Source organism: Ictalurus furcatus, chromosome 25 (assembly GCF_023375685.1).
Source record: "Ictalurus furcatus strain D&B chromosome 25, Billie_1.0, whole genome shotgun sequence".
In the NCBI taxonomy this organism is placed as follows: domain Eukaryota; kingdom Metazoa; phylum Chordata; class Actinopteri; order Siluriformes; family Ictaluridae; genus Ictalurus; species Ictalurus furcatus.
The window spans coordinates 8,074,109-8,102,003 of NC_071279.1; the positions used below are offsets into that span (position 1 = coordinate 8,074,109).

The 27,895-nt window shown below is 37.4% G+C and overlaps 1 protein-coding gene across 1 annotated transcript; it reads left to right on the forward strand.

Annotated features, from left to right (window-relative positions):
• Positions 1-126: 126 nt before the first annotated feature.
• Positions 127-27,817, forward strand: prkchb (protein kinase C, eta, b). The gene is made up of 14 exons (XM_053614251.1): positions 127-901; positions 6,561-6,624; positions 11,400-11,553; positions 12,413-12,447; positions 12,615-12,694; positions 12,829-12,958; positions 13,705-13,838; positions 13,934-14,074; positions 16,444-16,617; positions 19,484-19,638; positions 23,196-23,334; positions 23,452-23,640; positions 26,316-26,462; positions 26,658-27,817. Exons 1-14 carry the CDS (start codon positions 557-559, stop codon positions 26,802-26,804), a joined length of 2,034 nt encoding a protein of 677 aa, XP_053470226.1. The 5' UTR covers positions 127-556; the 3' UTR covers positions 26,805-27,817.
• The last annotated feature ends 78 nt before the right edge of the window (positions 27,818-27,895 follow it).

Below are 27,895 nucleotides of genomic sequence, written 5' to 3' on the forward strand. Positions count from 1 at the left end.
TCATGTTATTCCTATCAAGCACTTCCATGCAAGGTCTTGTAACCTGAATTCGTTAATTCCTTAAGCTTAATTTCAGGGGAAATCGTTTCCTGCTGTATAAAGGCTGGGTGCGTGCGTGCGTGCGTATGTGTGTGTGTGTGTGTGTGTGTGTAGTTACGCATTGTATACGTGCTTAAGGTAAGATCCTTGTGATGATGAGTAGAATGCGAGGCTGTTTGTGATTGCGGAACTTCAACACCCTGAAGAGGGAGACAGAAGAGTTCACAGAAGGAAACACGTAGCAGTCGGGATCTCCGGCACGTTTTCTACACTGGCTCTTCACGTCTCGATTTGAATCGGTGCTTTGACGTGAACCTCTCTTTGTTTTGCTTTGGAAAGTTCTCTCTACGCGTAGGCGAAGTGCCGTCTGTTTCCTTCTTGTCACTCCGGCCATGACTGTGCTGTGTTGTCGGCGTCTCGCATACTTTCGCATTTGACTCATTCAGAAGGCGTGTGAACACCTGGAGCAGCACAGCTGCATCGCACTGGAGCGCAACTTTTCTGGCGTCTAAAAAAGATGAGATTCACGGGCTACATGAGACTGCGCATCAGGGAGGCGGTGGACTTAAAGCCCACCACTTTCTCCACGCGCCACACTTTCCACAAGAAGACACAACAGCTGGATCCCTACATCGTGGTCAAAGTGGACCATTTTAAAGTGGGCCAGACAGCCATCAAACCCAGAACCAACCGGCCTGCCTTCAGTGAAGAATTCTGCCCGTATATATGCGAGGGCAAAGTGTTAGAACTGGCGGTTTTCCACGACACACCGATTGGATATGATGACTTCGTGGCGAACTGCACCATGCAGCTGGAGTCTCTACTAACGTCATCCAGCAGCAGACAGACGTTTGAGGGATGGGTGAGGAATCGTTCTCATATTTACACACACAGCTATTACACAGGCTACACACAGACAGCACATACTTTGTCGAGTTCTATTGAATGCACATTGTCTAAATGTAGGTGCTGATATGAAATGGCATCAGTTAATACCCTACAATCACTGAATAATCAATCAATCAAATGAAAGTGTTTGTCCCAACCGTCTTAATGCCGTCTGAATTTACCAGAAAGTGCCATCTGAGAAATAAAGAGGTACCTACTATGTTTACAAGTCTGTAGTATGAAAAAAAGAAACCATTTTCTTCCATATATGTATGTATCTAGCCATACCTGAGATCATAAGCATTTATTAAAACTTGAAATTATATAAAGATATGGACAAAAAAAAAAAAAGGAAAAAAGATCACGATCATGAGATTTATGTCTAAATGTAGCTGCTATGCTTAACAGACTACAAGATAAATATTTAACTGAATGAACATAGGTTTTTATTGGGTGTACATACATGCACACATACACAGGCTTACACAATGCACTAACATGGAAACTTGTGCCTTTGTTTCATGCGGTTTACCTAGAGTAGTCAGCACTATAGGTCTTACTATGTGTCACACAATGTGTGGAAAATCATAGTGGTTTTCCATAAACCCATTCAGCAACCAATCAAATTTCTGTTTTGTAATAAGAGTTTGTGAGGCCTGGTAAAAGTAAAAGTCTGAGGTGCCTTTTAAATATTCTCTACAAATGAAGAGCAGTATGAGCTGAAAATCTTGTATCAAGCTTGTTAAGGAAAGGCACATTTAACAAAGAAGGACAACCTTTTTATTTGATATCCTTCTAGCTCAGGGACCATTTAAAGAAGTTAAACTGTACCAAATACTTTACATTTTGAACTAATGGGAGCACTAGCACTTCACAGGGCACTGAAACTTGTCAAACATCCATGGCTATTTTGCTATAAATATGAAAATAAATACATAATATTATATATTTAATACACCAGCACATCTTCTGAGATAAACATGTTCAGATAGCCATTTAGTATGACCATATAAACCCGACGTGCCATTTTTAAAAATTTTTTTTTTTATACATGACACCAACGCAGACCAGCAGCAGAGCATTAATGCCCCTCATGCACACATTTTAGGTCTTACTGTGTAACAGTCAGAGCAAGTATGACAGAGGTCAGTGTGTGTCTCAAACCCACTATAAGCATACCTCTTACCAAAAGAATGTTCTTTTTTTATTCTCTCAATTTTAATAGAAAATATTTTATATAGCATTACCTAGAATCACATTACAGGAATTGGATTGGGAAATACTAATATACAGTAGATCTATAAAATAGATTAAGTTTCTAATGAAATTTCATCAGTTAATATGCTACAATCACTAAATAATAAATCAAATAAAAGTGTTTGTCCCAACCGTCCTAATGATGTCTAAATTTACCTGAAAGTGCCATCTGAGACATAAAGAGGTACCTACTATGTTTACAAGCCTGTATTATTAAAAAAAAACATACCACTTTCTCCAATATATATATATATGTATTTAGCCATACCTGAGATCATAAGCATTTATTAAAACTTGAGATGATATAAAGAAATAAAAATTTTAAATTTGTTTAAAAAAAAAGATGATGTAATCTATATATTGAATATACACGTTTTGTAAAGTGCTTGTTTTAAAGTAAATACATGGAAGTCCACAGGATTTGGAATTTCATTAGATGCATCGTACCACTGTTCATAGTAGATTGGAATGCAGAAATGATTTGGCATTTGCTTGGTGGGTTTTGTAGTGTGCCAAATGAAATATCAGACATATTTGTCTAGGCAGTTGAAATGTATCTAGAGGGTCAAATAACAGATAAACTGTTATCTAGCTGGAATTGCTATGGTTCATTTGCATATAGCTCTTTATATCGTTCACTTTAGCCAAGTGCTCATGAAACACACATCTACTATTTCGGTGAAAATGTGACCAATTTTAATGATACATATACACTTTTTGTGTTGCTGGCTTGATGAAGTACCCTGATATACTGACAGCACATCCATTCAACACAGGAATTAAAAAAGAAGTTGTATCTACTTTGTCCTTAAGTTGTACCAATAGAGTGCAATGCTATTGTTTCATATAATCCTCTGTATCTGCTTCCTTTGTAAGGGTCTTCACAGCAATGTTCATGCATTAACTAGGCCTTGCACAAAACCACAGAGCTGCAACCTCACTAAGCGTCACGGAAACTATGCATTCTTCAGCCACAGTGAGATCATGCTTATCATGCTTGCTTTGGGCTGATTTTCTCGCGTTCACAAGTGTATTGTATAAGTTAATTTGTGAAACACAAATCCACTTTCCCCTTTTCAGTAGTATTGTATTACCGCATTTGCCTTGTATTCCCGCAATCCTCTTAGGCTCCAGTTAGCCATCTTAGTGCGCCTGGTTTTCCAGTTCATCAGTTGGCATGAGAAACAATTGACAAAAATGTTTAGACCATTGAAATTATTAGTACGTTATTATATGAGAATCCTGAAAATGAACTTTGTAGTAGCTTGTAATTTTGAGGTTGGCTGATGGAAATATTCAAATGTTAGTAAAGAAATGTAACTTCGATTAGGTTAGATTATTTTACAATTTAGATTCGTTCCTTATGTGATCCCAAGCTTCACTAGTGCTCTCGCTTGCTCTTTGTCATTGTAGTAAAGCTATGGGACGGTTGTCAGGGCTATCACAGTAAAAATAATCGCTGGGCATAAAGGTTAACACATCCCACATAGGATTCCACTCCTGTCAGTCAAGAACAAGAATCTGAGGCCATCATAGGCACAGACTCACCCAAACTGGACAGGTGAAGTTTAGAATAACTTTTTTTTGTGCTTTCTGAGATTCTTTTCTGCTCACCATGGTTGTAAAGACTACTTATTTGAATTACTATAGACTTCTTGTTAGCTCAAACCAGTTTGTTCATTCTCGTCTGAGCTCTCTCATCAACATTCTGATCTTTGATGTAACCATTAACTGAAGCTCTTGACCTGTAGCTCACAATTTGCATTGTACGACTGATGATTGCCAGATATAGTATACACACACACATACATATTATTGTGTTATTTGGCTACTCGGGGCTGAGGTGGCAGACAGAGATGCCAAACTCCATTAGCATTAGCATTGGTATGCAGTTGAACTAACCTTACTGGATTCCTCTTTTTACCTCACTATCTCACAAAACCACATGTTTTTCTATCCAGAGCACCCTATAGGTGCAGGAGAAGAAGTAGCACGATAACAATGATACTGGCACCATTATAATTTGAATTACTATACTGAATGAAAGCGATAATGTACGTCAACAAATATTTAAGAACAAGACTCAGTACTTCTACATGGACAACAATAATCCGATATTAACCCGATTAAGACAATCCTTTGATTAAGAAACTACCATGTAAACAGCAATTTTTAATTACCTTAATCCGACTAAGGTCACACTCGAAGTAAACACAAATCGAATTAAGACATGTGGAGTCTTCCTGTTTTAGTCGCATTATCGACGTGTATTACAGACATGTACACACCTTAATCACATTATTAACATCGTGTGAGAGTTTTCACCGCATTTTGCAACAGGACACGTACACACACGGCAGTGCTCAACCGTTTGACGGCAAACAAGAGAGCACGGCTGTGTCCGAAACCCCGTACATACCTGCTATATAGTAGGCGAAATACATGTATCTTGGCTACTATATAGAGGGTAAGTACGCGGTTTGGGACGCAGGCCACGGCTTCAAGCAGTCATCTATTTGCACGTACAGCATGACAAATAATTAACTGCACTTGAAGCGTTCGTAAAACTTTAAAATAAAAACATCATAAACTGTATACGGTACCATAACGAAGATGAACTGTATGTTAATAGGTGAAATTCTGGAGGGAACGTCGGACAGTGTGGCGTGGGGACGTAATGACGTGTGATAATCGATCTATGTTCTAGAACATGTAACACAGGAACATGAAAGGAGTATTCTAATAGCGACTTGTAAACACCTTAATCACAATATTGTCTTATTCAGAATAAGGTCAATAATTAGATTACTGCTGTCCACGTAAATGTAGTCAGTGATGCAGATATATGCATAGTTTTGGACTTGTGATCTCATTTCCCTCTTTGTCTTTGTTCTTTCCCATTTAGCTGCCGTTAAATCTAAACAAATTTCTAATACTAAAATGCCAAAACTGTAACTTTTTTTCAATAAGTGATTGACAGTCTGTTGTGAAGAGTGTTCATTAATTTGTAGTTAGGTTTATGTTATAAGGCATAAAAGGTCAGTTGCTTAATTCGGTGTTTTTGTCCTCCTGTGTAAAAAAGTGGTTATGTCAGCGAAAACTGAAGGTAAACCCATTATCTGAGGTAACTAGTTAGTATGACTAATATACATAATATGCCATTAGTAATCAGGAATCAAGTATTTCCTGAAAAGAAAACAATTGGTCTCACTTTATACAGATCAGCATTCCTTTGCTTGTCTTAAATGTACAGCTCATACCAAGTTGGTTCAACTAGTTTCTACATGGGTGAAACTAAACTTATATGTTCACATTCCTTTAAAGTTTATTGCTCAAATCCTGTTTGCTTTTCCTGTAGTCTTTAGAGTAGTGTGTTCTCTGATGATGGAGCGTGATTAAAAATTCAAGTCCATATTGTGTGCTTTGGACTTCTTGTAAGAATTAAGTCGTGCAAATGTAGCTGATGTAGTTTAGTGTGCGTGAGGGAGGGAGCCACAGAACAGGTCTGTCTGGTTCTCACCCCACATTGCTGCTTGTGCAGCGTGTTAAAGAGACAGGGTGAAAGTATGTGTAGTATAGAAACAGATACCAACTCAAACATAAAAGACCAGGCTTTGCTACCTGTTGCAAAGCCACAGCTTCACAACAAACCTGAACAGCTTTTATTTGTTTTTTCTTCAGTTTACTTAGTTCTCACCAAATGAATGGCCACTTCCTACTTTCAGAAAAGAAATGCCAGCTTGCAACATGCTGCTAGTTCTTACAAACCTATAGCAACAAGCTAGTTTAGTGTGAATAAAACCCATATTATTTAACATGTCCTGGATGCAGAGCCTATCTGGGGAACACTGGGTGTGAAGCGAGAACGCATCCTGGATGGGATGTCAGTCCAATGTAGGACACCATGTGCACACACACACACACACACACACACACACACACACACATGTTCACTTACTGATTCACACCTAGCATAGCATCTGCCTGCCTGCATGTTTGTGGACAGGAGGAAACACACTCAAACACAGGGAGAACATATGGAACTCCACACTGACAGTAACCCGAGCTCAGGCGGAAACCATGGACCCTGGAGTTGTTGCTGGATGCATTAATTGTGCATATTTGTTTACATATTTGTTAGACCAACCTGTATTTATAGAAGTAAATGATTTAGATTATATGCACATTGTCTATTTTTCAGGTTGACTGTACATAACACCAATTACATACAGCATATGGAATTACTCAGAAGTCAGTTTTGACTTCCAAGGCAAAAAAATGTAATCCACTGGAAAGTTTAAGCTGATCCTTTGTCTTTCCCTGCTCGCAAAGAAAACCCAAACATTTTCTGAATTGTTTTGTATCCCTTTCACCAGGTTAACCTGGAACCGGAGGGCAAGATCTACATCGCCATCACTCTCACAGGCTCCTTCACAGATGGTCAGTACCTCCTGCTGCTCTGTATCAGTTCTGCTCTGTCTCAAATGTACACAGCTAAATTTTTGTTCTCTCCTGCATTCAGTGACGTATTTATGCAGAAAATAGGTATGATGTGTTCTTTCGTATCCCCTTCTCAAAGTCAGTCTGTGGTTATAGTCTAAGTTTAAATAGAGGCTAAAGTGTTGGGTTGGTTGGTGTTAGATTATCTCATGACTTGCAACACACTTGCAACACATTACATCACATATCCACACATTCACTTTGACATCTGCTGACTTGCTAACTCACTGAATCTTTCACTGTCTCACTCATGATAGCAGGTTCTAGCAGGCTTACGTTTAAATACAGTGGTGTTTGAAGGTGTGTGAACACTTTAAAATTGTCTATATAGCTGCATAAATATGATCTAAAACAGCATCAGATTTTCACACGTATCCTAAAAGTAGATAAAGAGAACCCAATTAAACAAATGAGACAAAAATATTATACTTGTTCATTTATTTATTGAGGAAAATGGTCCAATATTACATATCTGTGAGTGGCAAAAGTATGTGAACCTTTGTTTTCAGTACCTGTTGTGACCCCCTTGTGCAGCAATAACTGCAAATGGTTTCAGCTAAGTGTTGATCAGTCCTGCAGCAGTACTTACCAGTCATTTTATCTACTTTAAGGACTTTTGTGAAATTCTGATGCTGTTAGGTTAGGTTATATTTATACAGATATATAGAAAATTCTAAAGGGTTCACAAACTTTCAAGCGCAAGTATAGCTTTAGTGTGGATGAGAGGGCACTGCCTTTAAACCACTCTGGCAGGACCTGACTAATACATGTATGTTTGCATTCAGGACTAAACAAATCTTCACCCAAATATAATATGCATTTTTCTCATGAAAGAGATTCACTTCAGTTATTAACTACAGCTATTTATAAATGCAAACCAACCTCCATACTTGAATAAAGAAAGGTTTTCAGTTCAGGCACGCACATATTCAGCACAGACGTACACACAAAAAGTATCTGTGTTCATTTCTGTGCTGATAGACTCCCAGTAAATTGTCCCTTACTTTCATGATCTCCTTCAAGAGCATAGAGTTTCTCTCCAAGCAGAACCAATATTTGTACACTTTTGTTCTTGTGTTCCAATCCAAATATAGCATTCCTTAAGTGTTAATTTTTAACAAACATTTTTTAGAAAATTGGTTAGACCTGTTCCTTTTACAGAGACAGTATTTAGGCCTAATATAATGTACTAATATAATGGTAGTCTTGGAAAGCTGTGTTTGTATTGTTAGGAATATGTCCACGTACCCATGGCTATGGAATTTTATTCTTATTGACCTTATTCTGAATAAGACAATATTGTGATTAAGGTGTTTACATGAGTCGCTTTTAGAATACTCCTTTCATGTCCCTGTTTTAGATGTTATAGAACATAGATCGATTAACGGCACACGTCATTACGTCCCCACACCACGCCGTCCGACGTTCCCTCCAGAATTTCACCTATCAACATACAGTTCGTCTTCGTTATGGTACCGTATACAGTTTTGGGTGTTTTTATTTTTAATTTTTAATTAGTTAATTAACAGTTAATTATTTTTATAGTTAATAACAGTTAATTATTTTTCATTCTGCATGTGCAAATAGACGACTGCTTGAAGCCGTGGGGTGCGTCCCAAACCGCGTACTTACCTACTATATAGTAACTGAGATACATGTATTACTCCTATTATATAGCAGGTAAGTACATGGTTTCGGACGCAGACATGCTCTCTTGTTTGCCGTCAAACGGATGAGAACTGCTGTGTGTGCACGTGTCCTGTTGCAAAATGCGGTGAAAACTCCCACACGATGTTAATAATGTGATTAAGGTGTGTACATGTCTGTAATACACGTCGATAATGCGACTAAAACAGGAATATTCCACATGTCTTAATTCCATTTGTGTTTACTTCGAGTATGACTTTAGTCGGGTTAAGCTAATAAAAAATAGCTGTTTACATGGTAGTTTCTTAATCAGAGTATTGTCTTAATCGGGTTAATATCGGATTATTGTTGTCCATGTAAACGTACTGATTGAATGAAATCACAAAAGATGTTTATTCAAAAACATTTAGATTTTTATAACAGAACTATTAGAATTTCTACTTTGGAACGGCTGTGGATGATTATGTACTTTTAGTTAGTATTGTTGTTCCTAGCAAAATATCTTTGCAGTGTTTATTTTCCTTGAATCCATTTGGAACCAAAATACTAGCATCCTTTGATAGAACTGACTATTCAAAGAATCTAAATGATTCAAAATAATCTAAATCATTTAGGTTTTTTCAGTCGTATTATTTTAATTACAGTACTTTTGAGGATAAGGAATTTATGAAAAGTTAGCTCAAGTGGACATTAGTGATGTCATCACACACACACACTGGACTCGCTTTCCCTCCAAACATAACTTAATGACACAGTCCAGTGTACAGTGTGATAAATCATTAGATGTAGGCCCAGTTAGAACTAATTCTGCGTATGCCACTATGCTCCATGGCACATTTATTAGGTTTTCTGCTATATAAGCACCATAAAGATCCCTCCAGTTGCTCCAATTACTGTCACATATCTGATATTTGAAAATGTTTATATATGACAAAAAATATATAGTACCTAAACTTATATAGGCATCTGGAATGAGTAAATAAAATCCTTACAGTTTAGTGAAACTTTGAGGAAACACAGTGAAACCACTGCATCTGCATGAAGGTTTATTTAAATATTTCTCTTTAGATTGCCTAAAGTAAATTTGGGTAGATTTGGTCCAAAATATCAGTGAACAAATGAAAGAATTCACCCAAGTTTCATAGTCAGATACCTTTCATTCACAATTCTGACCATCCTAGTAGAGGGAAGCCATTTACTTTCATATACTGGTGTCAGAGAAGAATTCATATTCACGCCCGCATTTTTATTGGAATTGAGTGCTAAACACTACAGGACCCAAAAACTCAATTACAAGGTTCTTGTTTTTTACACTTGGGGTCTTGCAGTTAGAAATAAATACCACTCATTCACCCAATCACTCTAGTCTCAAAAATATACACTACCGGTCAAAAGTTTAGACACACTCATTCTTTATTTTTATTATTTTCCCACATTTTATAATAATAATAATAATAATAATAATAATAATAATAATAATAAAGTCATCAAAACTCTGGAATAACACAAATGGAACTATGGGTATTATGTTGTGATTAAAAAAATATCAAAAAAATAAATCTAAATAATTTAGTATTTTATCATCTTCAAAGTAGATCCCCCTTTTTGCCTAGAATTTCCAGAAATGTATTCTTGGCATTTTCTCAGCCGACTTCTTGAGGAATCCTCGTGAGATGCTTTTTAAACAGTATTAAAGGAGTTCCCACCTACGCTGGACACTTATTGGAATGTTTTGGAATATTTCACTCCAAGTCATCTATTTAAAAAGTCTATTTTTTTGTAAATAAAATGTTAGTTTTATAATGAAAGAAATGAATATGTTGGCACGATTATATTTTTGTCTACAACACCAATTTCAAACATTTAATCATACACCTTCAGATCAAAAGATTTTTAAGATCATGAGAAACATTTCAGTCACGTGTCCCCAAACTTTTGACCGGTAGTGTACACACGTGAACTCTTCATAGAATATAAACTACTGTGACTTGAGAAAATTGTAGGCGATATAGATTACCTTTAAATACTGATAAATACAATAGTCTTTGCGAACAGTAAACTTATAGCAGTCTCCACCAGTCTCATGGAATCAGTCATTCTGTCAACTTTTATCCACCTTTTGCCCAATAAATGCCATGTATTCACACTAAGACAGACGAACTGAAACAAACTGGTGAATTTTTACAATCTGACCTCGTTTCCACCTGATTTTGATACATCGTATAGTAGTGAGGCTTTGTCCCAGATCTTAATTCTGCTTTTGACCTTTAACATGGCATATTCATTTCCTTTCTCACAGACACTGACATTATGGACTCAGAGCTTACCTGATATAGCTGTCTAACCTCCCTAAGATTTCAATGTGTGCAAGCTTTGATTAGACACTGAGACTTTTAAAGTTCTATTTTATTGCCGCAAACACTTTAACATGACTTTGACATTAACATTCGAGGATCGAGTATTTGTCAAGACCTTTCTTGTATTTCAGATCGTAGGTGTAACCTACATACATTTACATCTATGGTGTGTATTAGTACATTTACCAAACATGCTTTTCTCCATATCCATAATATTGCTCGTAAACAAGATGGTGAAACATTGGTCCATGTCTTTATTTCCGTCCAACTTAATCAATGGCAAGTGGTCTTTCTGTTCAAATCTTCTGTAGCTTACACAAATCTTGCTTTGGAAAGGAATAATAATATTATTTTTTATATATTAATTAAAAAGTAATAATATTATTTCATTGGCTCATACCATTAATTTTTCTATGAGCTACACTGACCTATGCCTATATATTACAAGTTTATGACATTTATTACTTTATATAACATTGCTTCCTCTTTCCTAGCAGAACTTCCCTATTCCACCACATCTGTACTGTATGAACTGTCTGTACACTCAGGTCCTCTGGCAGTGATGTTTGTCTTTTTTTCTTCTTTCTTTCTTTCTTTCATTCATTCATTCATTCATTTATTTATTTATTTATTTATTTATTTACCTCATGCATATTTTTTACTTGTCAAGCAGATGATATTACGGCTTTAACAATGTGCCATTCATTTCAGATGATGCCACTGTTAATGGATGGACTCATAAGCAGTTAAGCAGGAAACGACAGAGGGCTTTGAGGAGGAAAGTGCACCAAGTCAATGGACACAAGTTCATGGCCACGTTCCTGAGACAGCCTACATTTTGCTGCCACTGCAAAAATTTTATATGGTGACGTTATATCACGCGCACACACACACACACACACACACACACACACACACACATACAGAGTGAGAAAGACAGAGAGAGAGAGAGAGAGAGAAGCTATAGAAACAGGGAAATTCACTTATATAGTCTGTTATATTTCTTATTGAGTTCTTATAGTTATTAGCCTGTTTGAATGGTCACTTGAATTAAATAGTTTTAATTCTAGCAAAACAGGTAGGGCTATAATTAATGCCAACTTGAATGTAATAATAAGTTTAATAAAAACATGTTTTATGAGTGGCAAATTTCTGCAAATAGCCATAGCCAGCAGTAAATATTTAAATAATATGCCTAATATTTTTTTACCGTTAAAGGGGTCCCTGGCTCTAAAAACAATTGAGAAGCCCTGCATAAGTGCCCATATGCCCATTGACATCATATGCCCATGATTTTATGCATTGCACTGCTGCCACATGATTGGCTGATTAGACAATTGAATGAATGAGTAGGTGTATAGGTGTTCCCAATAAAGTGAATGTGAATGTAGTTTGGTTGTTAGTTGGGAAATGTAGTATTCGATGCAAATTAACAAAAGAAAAACAATAACTATACTTTACTTATTGTAATTTACAAAAATATGCTTTAAAAATCTGTATCTGTCAAAAACATCTGTCAAATATATATATATATATATATATATATGACAATGAAAACCTTGCACTCCTTACCATCCCCATTCTCTGTGTTTCTCTGTTTGACTGGTTGAGTCAAACTCCACCAAGTAAAAACTGTCTACACACCAAGTTTAGACAGTGATTTAAATCTGTAATCTTAATTTATCTTCAAAAATCCTAAATGTTTATCTACCATCTCTCTCCAGGGGAGTTTTTGGAAAGCAGGGCTACCAGTGTCAAGGTAAACATCTTCAGATTGCTCAGATACCTTAAAATACTCACTGGCTTTAATTGCAAAAAAAATCTGTAGAGCTGGAGTAGACCTAGTGCAGTAGCAGGCCTGTAAACATTACAGCGCCATTACAGCGTGGATTTCTAACCCTTATCATTTTTATTTCAATGTGTCAGTATGCACCTGTGTGGTCCATAAGAAATGCCACCATCTGGTTGTTAATGAGTGTCCAAAGCTGAAGAAAAAAGCAACTGAGGTATGTCTCTTTCCCCTCTCCCTATAAGTACATTTTATGGGGACAGCATGAGGAAAGCAGAATTTGTGAACCATTTACAGTATATAATCATTACAAGTCTTACATTCCAAACATAAGTCCTTTCTTTCTCATAGGGTCCCAGTCAAGGTTTTAGCATCAACATACCTCATCGATTTCATGTGCACAATTATAAAGTGCTCACTTACTGTAACCACTGTGGATCACTCCTGTATGGACTGGTGAAACAGGGTCTTCAATGCAAAGGTAATGCAGGTCTGACTGTGGTAGTTCAGTGGTTAACACTTTGGACTCCTGATCAGGAGTTCAAATCCCAGCACTGCCAAGTTACCACTGCTGGGCCCTTGAGCAAGGCCCTTAACTCTCAACTGCTCACTTGTATAAATAAGATAAATGTAAATCACTTGCATTTGTCTGCCAAATGCTGTAAATGCAATGCATAACACTTTATTTGAATGGTACCTACTGTACATTGGGTCTTTATAACATGTTCATAAGCACTGTGAAAATATAATATAAATCAGTGCTGAATTTATGAAACTTTTATGTGAGGTTATATGTGAATTTGTCTTTATATGAAAGAGAGAAGAGGGAAATGTTAAACTAATCTTATTTGTTACTGTATTTTTTAAAATCCTTTTCTTGCCAATTATTAGTTCATATTTTATTAACAACACATATATGACACTGGATGGTCATGAGGCAGAAATACAGCAAAAGGGAAGCCAGACCACCATGCACATGAAGGTTGTGAGTTCAAATCTGACAAGCTTAAGGTCCTTATGCCTCAACAGCTCAGTTATATAACACACACGCACACCTTATCCTGTATTGCTTAATAAACTATTTATGCAATGCTTGTGAATATGTTATGAAGGCTCAGTGAAGGCACCTTTTAAAGACTAAAATATGTTTCATATGTACACACTATGATTTCACATATGCTTCAAAGAGCAGTGTGTGTAAGTAAAGCATTTGTCATTTATGCTCAGGTTGTAAGATGAACGTGCACATTCGTTGTGAAAAAAATGTGGCTCCGAATTGTGGGGTAGACAGTGCACAGCTGGCTACTAAGTTGGCGGAGATTGGCTTGGAGGCAGGCAGACTCAGTAAACACCACTCCCAGGTACAACATCAGCTGTATGGTGAAAAGAACAGCTACCGTTAGACCATGAAACTAAATAAAGTAAGTCTATGTGTGTCTCTTTGCCTTTTCCACAGATGAGCACGTCCTCAGTGAAGTCTACAAGTTCTACTAGTAGACGTCAAGGGCGGTCTGAGCTGGCTAATGAGGACAGTATGAAGGTGGGGCTTGAGGATTTTACATTCCTACAGGTCCTGGGAAAAGGCAGCTTTGGCAAGGTGAGACACTAAGTTTACAACACTGCATATACCTCTATTTAACAGATTTAAAAAAAAATTGAATTTAAAATGTTGAAAATAAACTGCCAGATATAGAACAGACACATCAAGAGACAAGATGGTAGATCAGGGGTGACCAATCTTATCCCTAAATGGCTGGCGTGGTTGCAGGTTTTCTTTCCAGTAGCCACACCTGATTCCACCTGTTTGGTGTTCAATAGACTCAGGTGTGGCTTCTGCTTGGTTGGAATGAAAACCTGCACCCACACCGGCCTTTTACGTATAAGATTCGACACCCCGATCTACCATTTTCTCTCTTGATCCTGATTCCAGATAAGATTGGACACCCCTGTGTGAGATCATAGATATTACAACTGAGAGGATCGAAAAGATCAGGGGACATGAAAGAGTTCTGAGGCATTTATGAAGATACATACCCAGACAGCACACTACTGGTCCATAGTTACTGTTTAAATACTATACATTTATAAATATATACTATACATACTATACTTTAGAATGTACTGCAGATCATGGCTTTATTTTGAAGCAAATAGCATGATCATTAATTAAAAATAAATAATTATTATTCATATACTGGCCTTGTTGAACTATATCCAAACAACCTCACTCATCCGCATATTCCTGATCTGGATTGTGTGATTTATTTTGGTTCCCCTGTTAAATTGTTTGAGTTTTCTCATGTAATATTAAACCGTAACCAGTGCCGGCTGGTGGTTTTTAAATAGGGGAAGCACAGGTGTCGATTATTGAAGTAAATATCTGCGTGCGTTCTGTTTTAACTGTTTAATCTGTAATTCTCAGCCTCAAAAGGCTTTTCCAAAATCAGGTGTCTGCCATGATGTGCTAAAAAAGCAATTTCGCTGAAAAGGTAGTGACATCTAGATATATAGACCTAGAACTGATCAAATTTCAAACGTAGGTAATTAAACATAGCATTATTCTTACTATTTATTTACTATATTTACCAGTTACAATGATAAAAATATAGCTGCAAGCACCAATGGTGGATTCCTCCAAAAGAGACATGTATCCCACAGATACAACATTTCAACGCATTTGGATCAAAGGCAGATTTTTAGTTTAATTTATCTGTCCTCTGCTCACGTGTTTCTGATGGATCATATAGTTAGCTAAACACATTTCAGTTTGTAGAGAGGCTTCAATGACCAAATTACAAACTGAAAAGGAATACAAAAACGCTTATTTAACATACATTAGTCAGTGAATACAATTCAGTTTACAATGAAAGCTTTAAAGCTATATGCACTAAAGTGTACTTTGCCTCGAAGACAAACAGCTCCATCTAGTGGATGATAAAAATAGTGTAAAACATAATATAACAGATGGTATTATTATTTTACAAATCATTGTTTTTGGAGATATGCGGTTGGCATTGCACATGGTAACATACTGTAGTGTCCTCTTTGTGTGTGGCACAGATCAAGTTCCATTGATTTATGGACACAAGAAATATGTGCAATGTTCGGCCAATTTTTATTTGATTCCTTATTGCTTATCACCGTATAGAAAGACATGTATCAAACACATATGTACCACAGTTCAAGTCAATCAGACCTATGGTTCATGAGTAGAAGATTTTTGTAGTTTTTGACAAATTTTCAATGTTGGGGAAAATCTATCATGGCAGACTTTGTGGGTCCCCCCAATGGCTTTTTTGTTCCCCATGAGAAATAAGGTATGTATACCAATTTTCAGACATTTTGGACTTCCGGGGTGCCGGGAAAATGACGTAGAATTTGGGTGTGGCCTGTAGCGCCACCTATGGGCTCATGTGGGCCATTTGTGGTGTGGCAGTTACTCGTGGCCTGTAGTATCAATGTGCCAAATTTAAAAAATTTTTACCATTCCGATCTTGAGTTATTGGGCACTTTAGGGAGATAAGGAGAATAATAATAAGAAGAATACTAATAATAACAATAGGGTTCCTCCTGATGGAGGAATCCTAATAACAAGCCATACTAGTTATGTAAAATATTAAGGATTTGGTTACTGATTGATTACTGCAAACTCTGTGAGTCTGACAGTTATGTTTAAGTTTGAGAAGTCAGTCATGTTCATTGCTCTTTTAATGACTGGGAGTTAGTTATAAGGTTCTGCCCATTTTTGAGAGATCTCCCAATCACCATATGAAGAAGTCATGCATCTGGGTAGGACAAGCGAAGAGCACACTGTCTAATAAACAGTCAATTTTTTTTCCTATCCAAAACCCTCCTGTCCAAATTCCCCCATATATGCCTCCAGAGAAGTCGTGCATCCAAGCAGGATGCAAAATGTCTTCCATTAAAACACACTGTACTTGAATTTGTGTGCGCACATGTGTACAGGTGATGCTGGCTCGCTTGAACAATGATGATCGAGTGTATGCAGTGAAGATGCTGAAGAAAGATGTCATACTACAAGATGACGACGTGGAGTCCACCATGATCGAGAAGCGAGTGTTGGCTCTGGCCTACAATCACCCATTCCTCACACACCTGTACTACTGTTTTCAGACCACCGTAAGTGCCTAAAGCAAGTTTCAAACTCAGGTCCTACTACAGCACAGTCCTACAGTGATTTTCCCTGCAGTAATGCACCACATTTGTCTTGACAGCTAGCTGATGAATTGAAATTGGTGTATTTATGAGGTGGAATACTAAACTCATGCTGCAATGCTATGACCCTCAATCACAGAGAGATTAAAAATATGCAAACAAAGTTATAGTTATTCTGCCCTTTTCTCTCTTTTCGTATCTTCCCTAGTGGAGAAATGGAATTATATTTTGTGATTTCAAAACTGGAACCAGTCAGTGACATTGTCATGAGAAACCCTCAAAGAATTTGTAATGGTTTAAATGGTTATGGGAATTGAATTGGTTTTTAATGGAAACTGTAACAGTCCCTGTGGGTCTCTACTGGTAATTTGCTGCCTTCTACTGGTAGCCTGTTATGTCTAGTGGATACTATTAAGAACCTACATCCTTAATACGTTCTACTACATAAGGAAACCATTTGGTAATGGTTTTAATGGTTAACAGCTGATGGTTTGTAATGGTATTTGTAGTGGAAACCATTAGAATTTCAATGAAGTTTCTTTTTTAAGCAGGGAAGGTGTCGAGATCGACTTAACAAATCTGAATCACCTGAATGTCTTAGAACAACTTTCTGAATTATTATGAAAAACTACTAATAATTACTTTACAAATGATTTTTTCATGTGTCTGCAATTGGCACAACTAATCCAAAAATGTTTTTCTATATATTGGCTAGTCATTTCTTATGTTAACTAACCAAGTGAGAAATGCTAACGTGAACACCACCACATTATCAACAGTATATAAAGAAAGGTAGCTAACTTAGCCAAATGCTGCTGAGGTTTCAATAGCTTGCTAGGCTTGTAAGCTAGCTAGCTAGCGCATATTAATTCCTAAATGTTTCTAGCTAAATAGGTAGCTATCTAGCAGAGATGCCACACATCCTGATCATTACCTATAGGCTACATAAGCACTTAGATATAGTTAACACAACAGTCAATCGCTACAGAACATCAAAGTGGCATCTTAATCTTATTACAGTGCTTTCATACTCTAAAACATCAACAGATCTGGCTAGCTAGTCTGTCTCACTTGGCTAGCTAATGGCTTATGTGTACATTTTCCACAAGTTACTTGTTGAGCTGTGAAATGCTGATATCACTACAAGTTTTGGCGCTAGGAATTATCACGCTATTTCCTTTGAAGCATTTAAAACTGAAGATACTGGATAAATTGGGTCAGGGATGTTCATCTGTCTAAGGTGTCTGATGACTAAGCATTTGGCAGTAATGGTGTAATGGTGTGCAAAAAAAATTTCATCATTTCATTGTTGTATGCGAGTGTATTTTATAGCTTGGAGCCTAGCTTGAGTTGGGTTCCTAGGTTGCATTCCTCTTAGTCTATAACTCCTGAAGTGCACTCTTCACTCAGATGTAGATAATATATATAATTTAGAGTCAAATTTGTCTCCCGATACCACAGCCTAAAGAACCTGCTAAGCATAAACATCCTGAAATCATTGCTAACACTAAACCAAGCTTACAGGAAGAGTGCAGGAACACTGTGTTTGACAGTGAACTGACAGTTGAACTGAAATTTTCAACTTCCACTTCAGCAGCATTGACTTAGCAGCTTTCTTATATTACCTGCAGGCTCCAAACAGGCAATGACAAAATGGCAGTGGTCTGATTTGGGTTGTAGCGTTTAGCACCAAATGGGATCTTCCATAAGGCCCCGGTCGTAAAGGATTTAACTGTATTACAGTGTAAAGACCTTTTTTGGGGCTTAGGACCTCATCAATAATAGGAATGTGGGAGAAAGTTCTGGGGGCATTGCTGCTTAGTGGTTAGCACGTTTGCCTCACACCTCCAGCATCACCTCCAGCAAGTACCTCAGCATCACTGGTTTCTCATCAGGCAGCAGAAGTGACATGTAGCTTGACACAATGATATTTTGACAACAATATCTATATCAAATACGTTGTCATATGTTTACTTTATGACTTTGTTTAAGGTTTCATCATGCATACACTTGGCCCTTGGCAATTATCCAGTGTTTACATAACTACAGTTACATATGTAACTAGGGTGTTTGTCATTTTTAAGTACTATCAGACTGAAACAGTACTACCAGACTTTCAGACTAAGTACTATCAGACTGGGTGTGTAATGTATCTGTTAGAAGAGTAAATGGATTTATGGTTCTTTCGTCACTACAGTGAAGATCACTGAGACGCGTGTCCGGAGTAAATGCGGTAGATTAGGTTGGGGGAAAAAAAACATTGTTTTGAATGACTGGAATGTGTTCTTGTGTGTTCTGCATAGTAAGCGATGGCTAACCACATTCAATCAGTAGATGGCAGCACATTACAGCACATTTTCAGCACAAGCTGGTACAAAATACCTCTCTTCTTGGTAAACAGCATGCGATTCACTCTGCATACCAGACATAGCCCACGCATGCCTGTTCTAACCTGTGCTACTGCTGAGGAAGTTAAAAGTCCTAGACACCGACAAAATGATTTGTAAAGATTTCTATCTCTGCCATCAAATTGTCAAACCACACTAAAGCAGCAGCACCGAGAAATACAGCAAAGTGATTATCATACCATAAGGTTTTAATGGTAATCATAGTTTTTTTTTTAATAGATTTTATTCCGTTACATTATTGTAACAAATGAGGAAGTAGTTACAGCACATAAAAGAGATCACACATGTTTTAAAATTAATAAAGGCCATGAATATTAGAGAATATAAACAATAATATCATCTTTGATTATATTTGTGTCTAGGTAAACAGCATTCTAAAAAAGCTCATTATTTGTTCTTGGGTTGTTCTCTCTCTTTGCTAGGACCGTTTATTCTTTGTTATGGAGTTTGTGAATGGTGGTGACCTCATGTTTCACATCCAGAAGTCTCGGCGGTTCGAGGAGGCCCGAGCACGGTTCTACGCTGCTGAAATCACCTCTGCTCTTATGTTCCTCCACTCCAAAGGCATTATATACAGGTAAGGTACTGGTTCTCTATTACTTTCCTAACCCTAGATGTGTTCAGTGTACGTGTCTGAACGTTCAGACTAAGCTTATAGTATGGAATCTATAAAATGTGACCTAATGTGGGTGGTTTTGTATTAGCTTGACGTCATTCATGACTGTGCAATAAAGCAAACTTTTTCTGCACAAACTGTACATTATGAGTTATTCATTTATAGGTAAGGCTTTCTCACCTGGCCTGTTGGTTTGTTTAAGCGTGCCTATGTTTGTACCTGTCCCTGACAAATTGTACCGGTAAAGACACACCCCAGCTTCTGCCCACAGTTGGGTAAACAACACTCCTATTTCACCTCTTCCACGTGACCTGCACCATCTTGCGCAAGTGCTTAGCTTCTATTTGTCCAAGTAAGAAAGCCACAACAATCTAAACCCAAGCAGACCACATGCCATTATCTATAGATTATTTGTGAAGGGCTCTGCTATCTCTAGCAAGTGTTTCCCTTGGAATATTTTTGTAACCTTCATTAACAGGCCTTTGGGATGAACCTGTGTTGTGATGATATTAAATGATGCGTCTTGGCCCAAATTTGCATAATTCTGCAGTCATTAAAAAAAAAATCGCAAGCTCCTCATAATATTGCGGAGTTTGCTTGATTTTGCATTAATTTCTGCGATCGCAAAATGACAAAATCCTGGAGGGACTGTATGGAATTATTATTGCACCTAGTGGTCAAAAACAGGAACCGCAACAAGCAGTTTCATTGGAATATTAAACTAGTTTGAATAATTAGGATTATTGATGAAATAAGTATGTTAAACCCATCTATTGAGTATATTGTCAAGTATTATAAAGTATTAACATATATTATATTATAAGTATTATAAACCAATCTATTTATTGAGGAAATCATTTCTCGCAAATGTTTTCAGTAGTTGTCGGCCATTCATGCAATGCTTTGGTCCATTTCTTTTACAACATAGTTTTGTTTTAGATGAACACCCTGCTTCAGACCACACAGCAGCATTTCAAACAGATTCATGTCACAACAAATACTAAATTTAAGACTGTTTGAGCTGGTTTGCACTTTGGATCATTTGGATCATATTGCACGAAACGCTTCTTTTGAGTTGTAGGGAACATATCTATTTCATTTATCCATCACTGAATGTGTGTGATACAGCAATGCAGCCCCACATTGTTATGCTATACAGTTGGGTTGAGCTTGTCTGTGGTCACGACTTGTAGCTTGTACAGTACACCAAATACATTTGGGTGTGTTTGTTTGTTTTGGTTTTTTTTTTTCAAAGCATATTTCTGTGCACATTCTGTCTACATATCTCATCTGTCTACAGTTGATCCAGCTTTACTGTAGAACATGCAGGTGTTTTTAGTAAACATGGTGTGTGCTGTAGTTTGTGGTTTCGTCTACGTCAGCCTGCTATGACCGCCACTCAAGTTCAGGCTTGTTTTCTTACACTAGGCTGATTACCGACAATTGCAAAGGAAACATGTAGATTGTTTTAGCTGGCCATTTTTACTGGTCTTAGTTGTTCATCCTTGTTGTTAGCGTTTTATTTTTATTTTTTATTTTATGGTTCACTCACTGATGATTGGGTGAGCATAAAATGATGCCAGATAATGGTGCTTGTACTAAGGGTGACACTTAGAGTGATGTTTTTGAAACAAATATGCCCTCATATATTATTTGATTCCACTGTCACTTTGTAAATATGTTGTTAGTTGGTCAGACTAGGGTTAGACCTCCTACTTTTGTTTTATATATTTATTAAATCTTTTCTTCAGTATAATTCAGTGTTGCCATTGGGGTTTGTGTTATTAAACAGGACTGTCTACTTCACCTTTCAGCATTTATTCTTGTTAGTATTCCATCATTCCCTCAGCTACAGGATAAATACTTACTTATCCTCTTGTCTGTGAGCCCTGCTCTCTACTGTACACCAGAGACTGAAGTACATGGTAGTTTTCTACACACAGTGAAGCAACAGGAAATGAATCAATTTACAGCGCTATTGCATCATACGCCTGAGCATGAATGTGGCGGTTTGATAACAGTTTTTAATGAAATTTGGGGATTTTTTCAATTACAACACAATGTTTCTTTGTTTCAGGTTTTTTTGTTTGTTTGTTTGTTTTTAGGATTAATAATCATTGCTTTTATGCTTGTTAAATATGACTGTCTGTTTTGTCATTCCATCTTGCTGACCAATGATCTTGGATTAGGATTGGACGCACTTTAACCCAGTGGTAATCTGTCTCTAATCTAATCTCTGGAAGAGGACTATCCTGTGACCTGCTTTGTTTAGAACCTGCTATTATCCTTGTCCTTTCTTTACCCTGTTCTCATTTGTTGACAGACCAGAATGCACTTGAAGAAATATTTAAATATCTTTTTTTTTTAAGTTTCTAATGACGTTATCTATGGATGAGCGGGGACATTTTGGATGTTTTCCTGCAAAAAAGATTGATCCTCTCCTTAAATCTCTGATCAATTTCAGTGTGGTTAGTGTATGACTTGAAGTGAAAGGTCAAACACAGATGTATTATATTAAAGGATGTCAGGTAACACTATTGCAAATGGAAAGTGCTTGGAGTAATTTGAGAGGTTTATATTAGTGCATTGGTTTTACATATGTTTTTAGTGTATTAGATAACTGATAAATAACTGAAAAAATGATCTGATGTTTTTATGCACTCTTCCCTGTCTCTATCCCTCTGGTTTGTGCCTAATGCCTGGAATAGTTACTATACCACACAGTACTGCAATGCCAGCAGTCCACCACTGTAGACGTGAGAAACTACATGATTCTGGCGTGCCTGAAGTTTTGTAGCTTTCCACATTTTTTTTTCCATCTGTAGAGCTGGCTGTCTCCTAAGCTTGACTTCAGATATCAGTGAAGTGTCCTTCCTTACTCTGGATTATAACATAATGTAATTGCAACTGCCATATGTTTGTGCTGTAAAATTATCCTGTTGGAATTCCGAATATCTTACAGCCTTTATTTCTTTGTTTGGAAAGACAGGAGTCATTTTGCCACGTGAATGATATTTTGTGTTCATGTGCCCCACCTGTAAGCACTCCCATTTCTGCTCCCTATTCTGTATGTATTGTGAAAATGTGTGTAGAACTCAGAAACATACAGACAGCAGACAAACAGCAAATGAGTGAGATTGCACAGCTATTGTATTATAACACTAGTATTAGGAAGTTGGAGACAGAGCACCGGGTTAGCCATGATACAGCACCCCTGGAACAGAGAGGGTTAAGGACCTTGCTTAACCCTTCTGAACAGTAACCAGTGGCCTGAGCAAACATAAGATAAAGATCAATAATCAGCAATGATGTTTGCCTTTGCACATCACAGTTGAAAGTGTTACAATATCATACAGTCCTTGGAACAAGGTTTTTATTTATTAGCTTTGTATGATATAAACCAGCATTCTCTGAGGCTAATCATTGTTATCACTTATATTTAAATGTATGTGCTGTCATTCTATATAAATATTGTCGTATATGCAGTGTTTATAACTTATGTATATCTATTGGTGTAGGGACCTGAAACTGGACAACATACTACTAGACAAGGATGGCCACTGTAAACTGGCAGACTTTGGTATGTGCAAGGAAGGGATAACTGGTGGAGCCCTGACTACCACCTTCTGTGGGACACCAGACTACATTGCACCTGAGGTAAATATTTTTGCAGAGTAGTAATAATCTCATGTCTATGTATGTGTAACATAGAACATAGCTTGTGATGGATGTGCATTTTTGCATGTTGTATTCTGATGTGATTTCTGCTCTTAGATCATCCTAGAAGAACCATATGGTGTGTCTGTGGACTGGTGGGCTATGGGAGTCCTGCTGTTTGAGATGTTGTGTGGACATGCACCATTCGAGGCAGAGACAGAGGATGAGTTGTTTGAGTGCATCCTCAGGGATGAAGTGATCTATTCATCTTGGCTTAGCAATGAGGCAGAGGACATCCTCAGAGGGGTAAGCTAAGTCCTTATCTTAATGGTGGGGTCAGTGAGATAAAAGTCTAAAAAAAAAGTCAGAACCTTTTTAGTAATGTTTGGGGGGAAGTTGTCTTTAAATAGTGGGGGGGGGGGTATTAATAATGTAGACTACCAACATTTGATCTGTCAAGAAAAGCAGGTGTTTCTACTGGCCATAAAGCTTGTGTGAATGTGTTCTAGGGTGTGGAGGTGTGAATTCATCTCTCAAGACAACCGTTTCTTTATACTTTAACCTGTGTGTCACTGGTCGGTCCACATGAGTCATTTATGTATTTCAAGTTTGCTTGGAGAAACAGATGATTTCCAGTTATTCACGCTGACGCTTTCTTTTGAAATACAAACAACACAATGCACAAATCTTTTCCTTTTACATTGGCGGTTAATGCAGTTCACACTTGTGTTTAATCTCTTCCCTGAACCCTCTATCCTAAACCAAGCTCACATTTACAGCTTTGTCAAAGCTCCTGCACTCTGTTCCACTACATTAGCTGTTTGAAAGTGTCGCAGTATAAACAATCTATTCTGTTTCCTAACTGAACTTGGTTATGCAGGTGTAAATGAGTGGATGTGTGAATGTGAATGTGTGTGAATGGTGTCACGATGGACTGGCGTCCCATCCAGTGTGAACTCTCCTGCCTTCTGCCCAGTGCTCCTGGGATAAGCTCTGAATCCACCGCAAGCTTGACCAGGATAATTACTGAAGATGAATCAAAGAATAAATGAATCGGTTCAATTTCTAATACGATACAAGCATTATAACTATAAATGTTAAATAGGATCATTTTGCTATTGGTCTTTATCTATTAACTACTTGGATTGTATTGTTTCTCAATTGTAAACTGCTTTGTATTAAAGCATCTTTTCAGTGAACAAATGTGAATATAATATTTAAATGTCATTGTATCAAGTTTTTTATGAGAGGCACGGGGGTAAGTTTTAATGGGGTCCAAAAGTCTGAGACCACTAGTAAAAATGTTTCTATTTTGCATTCTTGTCTGATACAATCCAACAATTTGCATTACAAATTATGTTACTGGCAATAACTTGAGTGAAAATTAGAATCTTTCCTTAGTATTTGGCAAGTCCCCTTTTTGCTTTAATGACAGTGTGCACTCGAGTTGGCATGGACATCACAAGTTTGTGCAAAAGCTTATGATCCATTTTAGATCAAATCCATCAGAGTGTTGTCTGAAGACATGCTTTAATAGAGGAGATTAGATCCGAGGAAAATCTGACCTTTTTTACAACGTCAACATGGTCAGTATCACACATTTGCTTACATTTAAATAGGGACCTAGAAATAGTGCAGAATCGTGAATATTAAATATTCAAGATATTGAACATTTATTGTCTTTGTTTTAAATATTTACAAATTTGAAATTTCCAATTTTAAATGGAAAAAAAAAATCCCAGATTTTCAATGTGGTGATACACTGTATGTATCTTTCTACAGTTCAGAGGCCATTGAGCAGCTGTTGCAGGAGATTGCTTTACATAACCTCTTACATAAGCTCAACATCATGAGGTTGTAAATATTAGCCTAAATACTGCACCATGAAGCGTGGTATCCAGTGGGCTGTGAACAGAGAAAATAACTGATTTACCTCATTCTCTTGGTATGACCCAAACGTCTATGCCATTACGTTATCCTGTCTAGAGCCTTTGGCAGGATTCTCCACTCTTATTGGTTAGAATAGTGCAGACAAAGTCAAAGTCAAAGACTTTGCAGCTCAATATTTGTTTGAACAGATCCATGCTATATCATGATATTGACTCAGTTAATGTGAGGAGAGCATACATGTGGAAAAAAAACAGTACATGGTATTTAAGAGATTTGTTTTGAACCAGTTAATAGATCAGTTGCTAGGAGACCAAGAGTTGTAACAGCGAGGGTTTGATCTAGATCAAATAGAGATTGTTGGTCAAGGCAAGTTTAATTTATGGTTATTTAATCCCATTCCACTTCACTAAGGGTTAAATGGCTGTGCGTGCATGGATTATCCCCTGCACCACGTGACTATATCTCTCTGGAGAGAAGATTAGAGGGACATAGACTGTGAGGTTCAATGCACACAATGTAATACAGTGTAATGTTTCATGTCTGTTTCCGTTTATATTCTTGTGCCGTTTTTGTTGGCCAGAAATTATATTTCTTGTTGCTCAAACTAGAATGATCTGCACTCTGTTACTTACAGGTATAAAGAGAAACCAGAGCTTATATTATGGCTAGGAACACATATAATAATGTAATTACCTGTTTCTGCAGTTAAATGCTATGGTAGGTGGAAACACAAGTCATCTCAGCAACACAGTAAACAGTCATTTTCCCCACATCCTGCAATCCCTTTGATTCAGCTTCATCATTAATCCTATATGAAAAAATATTTTACACGGGTTCCTCTTTGATTTAGAGCTGTGAAGGAGACGATCTCTTTATTTTCCTTCTGTGTGTAATAAAATGTCTTGTTCCTAGCTTTCTGGGTCAGCACAAAGGCTAAGAGTTTTACCCTTGCTGACCTCTAGTAAATAGTTCGACCCTTATATCTGTCACTTTAGTATGCAGAAGTACACTGAGCCTCCAACCATGAACTCAGAAGTTGGACGAGATTGCAGAACTTAATATTAAGTACATCCTATATTGTTCTCCTCCAGTTCCTGACCAAAGATGCTTCACGTCGACTGGGCTGTATAGAGAGGGATGGAGGGGAGAAGCCAATCACTGCTCACCCCTTCTTCAGGGACTTGGACTGGGAGAAGCTAAGGAAACGCGAATTGGATTCCCCCTTCAAACCTCGAATAGTAAGCCAAGCCAGCCCGCACAATCACACCGCCTTGTTTTCATCACCAACATTACTATTTTCATTTACAGTTGCGCTATGCCAAAACCTCTTTAAGCTCTAATGGTGACACTGATATGCTGTATGCAGCTGACTGGACTGAAATAGTCCACTGCTTTATTTATAACCCCTGCCCTGTTTGCAATGTGCTGTGCAGAAATCTCCAGAGGACGTGAACAATTTTGATCCAGACTTCACCCAGGAAGAGCCTACGCTCACCCCCATAGAAGACTCACTGATCCCCCTGAACCATGATGACTTCCAAGACTTCTCATACATGGCTCCTGAGCTTCTGCATGTTTAACACACAAATATGTGTATAGTGCTTATTTATACTTAGGGTCATACATGAACAAGCTTTAAACATGCTAAAACGTTGTAGTCCTATAGACACTGAAAGTGTTTATTGGAATCTGACAGGGTGAAATTGTGCAGTTTGATTCACTGATATCCAAACACACAAGAACAGGTAGAACATATTTTATTTTTAATCCCACCCCTGTCCTGGAATCCTCTTGGAGTGCACATTTTACTACTGCTCAATCCCATTCCTTTTAAACCACAATTTTGGGTTTGCTCTGCTTTAGCGTGTGTGAGTGAATCTTTTCATTATGAATCCCATAATCACCCGAGTCAATTTTGTTATGTTTAGGAAAAACACAAATAATATTCAGTGCAGAGTTCCCAGGGTTAGAGTAGGATCCTAGAGTAGGATTATGCGTTGCTGGTTTAGCATTTTTCTTGTTGGAACAAGCCTGACTCAGCTCTCAGAGGACTAACTGAAGAGTTTATGATGATGATGTGATTTATAGAAGAGAAAACATGCCATAAATCCAGGACTGTTGCTTGGAAACAGACTAAGCACAAAGACATTGCTCTCTAAGATGTAATGGCTATGAATTGCAGTGAATCCTCTACATGTGCACTTGTGTATGTGTTTTCATTCTTATGTTGCATGTTTGTTCAGTTGTCAACATGCACTGTGAGTCTGGGCTAAAATGCTAAAATAATTACATAATAAACATAAATGTCTTAGTGCACTGACTACATATGCACTTAAGTGTGCGCTTTCTGTAAACACCAGAATGGGTACACTCCCTTGTTTTGGGCCCCTGAGCCTAGGAGCCTGTGTGGATCTTAATCCACCGCTGAAGATGTTAGCACTGTATACTGTATGTCAAGTGGAAAAAGTACTTCATGAAGACTGCTTATTATAAATTGACTGACAATATTGGATATGTTATGTACACTGATTTGATTAGCCTTATCAACTGCTCTTAATGTAAAAAGACCAAATAAATCATATTGCCTTTTTTATACTGCCTACATTCCAGTTTTTTTCAACTACCACTCAATGGTGGTTGAAAACTGTGTCCCGAAGAAGTCATAATTGGA

Coding starts and splice junctions, on each gene's coding strand:
- prkchb (XM_053614251.1), top strand. CDS start 557: ATGAGATTCACGGGCTACATGAGACTGCGCATCAGGGAGGCGGTGGAC. Junction 902..6,560: donor GACAGACGTTTGAGGGATGG/GTGAGGAATCGT, acceptor CCCTTTCACCAG/GTTAACCTGGAACCGGAGGG. Junction 6,625..11,399: donor CACAGGCTCCTTCACAGATG/GTCAGTACCTCC, acceptor CATTCATTTCAG/ATGATGCCACTGTTAATGGA.